General features: G+C 36.8%; 1 protein-coding gene across 1 annotated transcript in view; it reads right to left on the reverse strand.

Annotated features, from left to right (window-relative positions):
* The window catches only part of LOC139959940 (ERI1 exoribonuclease 2-like), a 13,728-nt gene extending 8,962 nt beyond the window's left edge, over positions 1–4,766 (reverse strand). The window contains exons 1-5 of the mRNA XM_071957886.1: positions 4,609–4,766; positions 3,787–3,857; positions 3,248–3,328; positions 2,296–2,423; positions 1,378–1,522 (exon numbers count right to left, since the gene is read on the reverse strand). Of these exons, the coding sequence (XP_071813987.1) occupies positions 1,378–1,522; positions 2,296–2,423; positions 3,248–3,328; positions 3,787–3,857; positions 4,609–4,634 (451 nt within the window). The 5' untranslated portion in view covers positions 4,635–4,766. The remainder of the gene's footprint in view (positions 1–1,377; positions 1,523–2,295; positions 2,424–3,247; positions 3,329–3,786; positions 3,858–4,608) is intronic.
* Between the last annotated feature and the right edge of the window lie 1,420 nt (positions 4,767–6,186).

Below are 6,186 nucleotides of genomic sequence, written 5' to 3' on the forward strand. Positions count from 1 at the left end.
AGTACAAGAAGCCTAATGTTTTTGGTGGAGGTCAAAGGTCATTTTAGGGCCATCGGAGGTCAAATTGTTAAAACCTTGTAAACATGATATCTCAATATTTTAAGCTTGGGCAGATCTCATACTTGGTATGAAGGTGTATATCGTTGAGTACAAGAAACCTATTGATTTTGGTGGAGGTCAAAGGTCATTGCGGTACAACTGGTCAAATCGTGAAAGCCTTGTACTGTAAACATGATATTGCAAGAAGGGAACCTTGGAAAGATCTCATATTTGGGTTGTAGATGTACCATGTCAAATTTAAGGTGCCCTTTATTGCTTTTGGTGGAGGTCATTTGAAGTCAATAAATGCCAAACATTTACTTTGCACCCTTCTTACCTTTCTCTCTACACTAACACACCTTCCTAAACATATCATGGCAAGGGAAGCTTGGACAGATCGCATATTTTGTATGTTATTGTACCACATTGAGTACAACAAGGCTAATGTTGTGGGCGGAGGTCAATGGTTGTATCACCAGGGGTCAAATTGTGAAAACCATGTTTTACACAATATTTCAACAAGGACAGATGTCATATTTAGTATGTTGATGTATCTATCACATTTAGTGCAAGAAACCTGTTGTTGAGGTCAATGGTCATTTCAGAACAGCCTGTTTCATTTTGAATTTATTGTTTGTCATATTGCACTGCTTTTCACTGTATTACTTAGAGATGAAGTATGTTGTACACTACACCCTCACTAAACATTACGTCAGATTCATGAAGAAAACTGCTCATGTTGCATCATCGAAAGCACAATGCAGTTTTGCATTCTGGTTTATCTTGGTAACAATAATTGAACGCGTCCACATAGTAAATGGATCAAAGGAGATACCAGGGCATAGTTTATCGAGTATATTTGCACTGCACAGTGGTCATGCTCAGCTATTAAACTTCAAGGATACATTGCATTTTTGTACACAGGAACATACCTTGTTTTTCTAAGAGACCAAATTCTGTAGCTTTCAAAACTGTTGCACAAAATTCGAATACTACAGTATACCCTAGAATAATCATAATTCTGGGATGAACAGGAAATAATGTATACTGTATCTCATCCCAATATTCTATATGCAAAATGGTAAAATAGCTAGTATTCAAGTCCAAAGATGTGCTTAGGGTTTTTTTTTTTACACACAGGAACACAGAATATTTTCTGAGAGACAAAATTCAGAGCCTCCTTCAAAAGTGCAACACAAAATTTTGAAGACTAAATATATATTCCCTGATATACTGATCAGCTACATGGCTAGAATTATATCTGTGTTCACTGGTTGACAATGTCAGATACAAAAAACAAAATTTTCACTTTTCCTGTTTCGTCTCCTCGTCACTCACCCGACCATGTTACAAATGTACACAGCTGCTTCTCCTTGTCACTGCTGCTATTGTATGCAATGTTCTTCTCAGCCTCCAACTTCTGTAACCATCTAGAAAACTTCTTAAGACAGAGAAAAAGTGGAATCCCACTTTCAACTTGTTCCTACACAAAAAAAAAAATGGAAGAGAAATAAAAGTGTTATCTGTGTGTTTTATCTAGAGCAACTATAATTTGTTTGACTCATGTTGAGAAGTTAATTGGCCTTGAAGCATATCTTCAAAGGCTGAGGTGGGCAACCTACGGCCCGCGGGCCACATGCGGCCCCCAGTAATTTTTTTGTGATGTCTCAAGAAAAAGAACAAAAATCAATCTATTTTACATCATCACAAAAAACCAGCTAGCTGCTTAGAATTTATTGGCACTAATGATGCTGTCAGGTAGGCCTGTTATCCCCATTAATTATCAAAGGTACTATATTGACATCATGTTTTTGTGAATACAGATTAAGTACACACACCTGTTACTTGAAAGTCCTCGGAATGAAAGATTTGAAATCAACAGCAGGTCGTTGGTTAGGTGCGGCCCAATCAATTTTTCACACCTTATATCTGGCCTATTCATTCAAAAAGGTTGCTCACCCCTGTTCAAAGGCATACCATTTCCAAACTTGACACATGAGTTGCAGATAAATTTTCCAACGTCTGCAGAAAATGCTCGGATAAATTTTTGGTTGACCCACTGTTGGGGCACACCTCATAGTTTTGTGGACCTATGCTCCACAAATTTACTTGAGTAAGTCCTGTTAACTCTGTTCAGAATGTACATAATGGTTTAGGACGGAGTTACTACCAACAAGTCCCCTATGTCTCTGTTTTTGCGACCCACATTTGGGTCAAGTTGCCCATAGCTTGTGGACCGTGGATGTACATATTTACCTGAGTTATTCCAGTCAACTCTGTGCAAAATTCACTTAGTGTTGGATACTCCTCTGGCAAACAGTAGGTGTGGTATTCTGACTCAATTTTTCCCGTGGAAGTGTTGATCAAAACAGCAGGAAATTCAACTAAAGGAATTCAAGATCAAATATGAATTAATTTTGCTGCATTGAGTTAAAATGAATCGATGAATCTTAAGTGAAACAAGCAAACAAGCAAGCCAAGTTTTAGCATATTAAATATATGTGGACATAATTTATGTTGATACTATAAAAGGGACTTCCGGTGGCTTGAGACGATTGTTTTTATATCAAAACATAAATGCAGGAAATTTACTGCATCTTTAGGTCAAAGCCACATGCTTGTTGCATTTAGTGTCGCAGAAGAGGAAGGAAGTTTTGAAAAGTCCAGTGGTATTTTGTTAAAGCATCTGGTATTAGCAGAGTGACTAATGACATCATGGCAATTCTGCTGAAAATTGCTTTTGGTTTTCTTTTATTCAACTCACTTATCCAAATGAAATTCTAACTTAAGAGAAAATTTGACAGTTTATAAAACACTCCAATTGTATCAGGTTCCAAGGACAAATTGACTACGATAATATAGCAGCAAAGTGAAGCTTGTAAAGACCATTTGTTGGTATCCCATCACAGACCACTTAAATACAGTAAGTAGGCTTGCACGGTAAACCGGTTTTAGTACCGAAACCAGTTTACCGTGCAAGCTTAACAGTAAGTACTGTGAAAACCCTTCCAGGGAAGTATTAAGAGTTTAACTGGTCAAAATACAGTAAGTTCCATTCAATTAACCATATCTTGAGATATTGAGATATAAAATCTGAGATATAAAATCTTGAGATATAAAATCTGGGAGTTTCCACCTCCCAGTCTCCCAGAGTGGAATGCTTTTCTTTATCATGTAAGTGTCACATACAGTAACACAAAATACTCACTAATCTCTTGGTCTGAGTTTCTCTTATCTCTCCAACAAGTTGACTCAAAATCAATAACAATTAAGTAGGAAAACTGTTGACCTGAAAGAAGGAAATAGAACAATAATCTGCTTTCTTTTCTGAGAGGAGTATGAAGTTTTTTATCAGCTATGTAAATGCTGCTTGCTTTGCTCCATTCAGAAATATTTCTGTCACTGAGACAGCCGCCCACTTTTGGTACCAGAGTTAAGTGTATTTTATCTGAAATAAGAGTACAAGTCGTAATGGCCTGGTGGTAAGTTCTTCATTGGTTTCTCTGAAATGGGTTATCAAGAAACCATTACCAGATTTGTTTAAATTATAAGATCAGAACCGTTACTGTTGACAACTGTTTGCTTGTCTTTCTGTCACAGCAGACGTTTTCCAAAATGTAACTTTTACAACTTTGTTTGAACTTATTAATAATTTGGAGATATGTTCCAAATTTTGGAAAACCCTTAATACATAAAATAATATGATAATATTTAATTTAATACAAAAAAGTAGGGGGTTTGCCTTACCCGAAGATTTCCCATTATTTTTTCCAAGCGATGTTTGGTTGAATGTCCTTTTTCTGATAAGTCCAAGTTCCCTAAAGAGATGAGAAAAACTTGAATCAATTAATCCCTTAAAAGGTGAAAATTTTGAAATGTTGGGCATAGTGGTGGCCTTTGTAATTATTAGTCACAGAGAAAGTCATTAAGTAGACCATTCTAATATTAATGACAGGCCCCCTAAAAGAACATACAACCTACCTTATGTGCTCTTTGAATTGCAAAGTTACCACATAGCATAATAAGCCTACCAATGCCATCATTACACCAGCTTTGGAACAGCTCATCTGATTGTCAGGTAATATGTAATTATCCAAGGCCTATAGGCTTTAATTGATAGAATGTTACTCCTATTAGCATAAGTAGGTTAGTATTACTGTAGCCTAGGCCAGGCTGCTACAGTAAAAAATACTACTTAGCTTGCCCTTCTCTTTGCACTAATCTCAACTGATCTTTAATATTTCACACAAACCATTTTTAGGTACATCAAACAGAGGGTTAGCAATAGCCTAACACCTGTGTATGGTAAACAGGCCTACTGTGGGAATTGCACAATTGGAAGTAGGTGTAAAGGTATACCTAGTCCTAGTAAGTATTATAAGGCTATAGCCTAACGTTAGGACTATGCTAGCACAAATGTACCTCAAGTGTTCAGTGGCAGTTTCAACCCAGATACGCGAAAATTAGGTTGCTAGCAGTTGACAGGCCTAGCTAGGTTATTATAGGCTTAATGTTAGTCTATGATCACCATTTCTTTAATAGGTTCAACTGAATGAAAAAAGCGCTCACCCAGCTAACTGCTTCGCTGTTTTCATAATTCTTCCGGTTAAGAAGCCTATTATTATTATTATTATATTTTGTATGGTACTAGCCTAAGCTTCAGACTAATCATCTAGGCCTATGTAATAATTCACTGGATACAGCTGTTCCGTAAATGAAAAAACCGCTAAGAAAACACTACGGATAACAATTGTAGCCATGCGAAATTATTTTACTAGCTATACTCAAAATAAACCAAACCCATACCAAGCAAAACGAGTTCTCTTCGAAGTAAAAGAAAGTGTTCGCCTTTTCGAAAATTAGTCTATCAATTCGGGAATTAGTTTGAAGGCTCATTTCGAAAATGCTTGAGCAATTTTCACATCTAAAAGGCTTCCATTTAAATTCTGAAAAGTGCCAACTTGCTTTCGTACCTATTAGGACACACATGTGAATAAGAAGAAGACGGAGAGTGGTCGTAAACCGACAACAACCATTATAAGGTAGCATACGCCCATTAAAAGCCCCATTGACTTACACACTAAATCACAAAAGTAATGTGGTCTCTAAGTCTAGATAGAAGTTTTCACTAGCTTAACGCTACCCATCACCGGATAGCTGACAAGTTGGCCTTTCATGGCACCATCAATTTTCCGTACCATGACCGTGAAAATTTTTTGCTATCCGAGCCGGAAGTTTTCGTCACTTGTAAACAAACCTCTTCACTCAGTGGTAAACAAATTTCCTACGCTGCTCCTGGGAAGCCTAAAGGGGTCTAAAATTGCCTCAATTGACCCAATTTTTTCACCACATGTACTTCCATTCATGCTCTTCAACATGAAAGCCACAAAAAACTAGATTATGATTGATAACAGGTCACAAAAGATGTCCTCCTGTTGCTTTTTGGCACTTTTCCTGAAGGAGAACAATCGAGCGGATTGATATAGACTCTAATAGGAGTATGCCACCTTAACGTTGATATAGACACAAGGACTCAGTGCCAATCACGTTTTACCCAGATGATTGACATATGTCCTCGGCTTTTGTAAGTTTTTTGGGCAACGCTCACACGCTTATTCCCGTGTCACGTGGGATCTTCCGTAGATGTTTTTGCATCTTCCTTATAGTGTAAAGGCTTTGCTTCACCCAAATTCGCACGATAGCTAACGGGAAAAGGTGTAATATACGATTAAAAGTAAAGCAAATAGTGAACTGCCTTTCAATTGCTACATCATCACCTATTTCTATTAATATCTATTATAGTAAATCTACGTTCTAGTAGTTGTTGTCTTTAGGATAAAATACTCAAGCCAAAGTTGTTATTACCTTGCAGGCTCAATCGTGATTGGGCACGCTTGCTTCGTATCACAAGTGCACTGAAATATGGGTTTTATAGACAGAAAAAATATAATTAATATTATATATTATAATATATTATATATTAATTATAATATAAAATAATAATAATATATTAATATAATATAATATAATTATAAACAGTAAAAATCTTGGGACGTTTTTAAATGTCGGGGGGGGGGGTGCTACACTAACCAGCAATATGATGATAAACAATACCAGGGCAGTCGCAGTCCCTGGGGAAAAGCAAGA

The sequence above is a fragment of the Apostichopus japonicus genome, chromosome 19, assembly GCF_037975245.1.
Source record: "Apostichopus japonicus isolate 1M-3 chromosome 19, ASM3797524v1, whole genome shotgun sequence".
NCBI lineage: Eukaryota > Metazoa > Echinodermata > Holothuroidea > Aspidochirotida > Stichopodidae > Apostichopus > Apostichopus japonicus.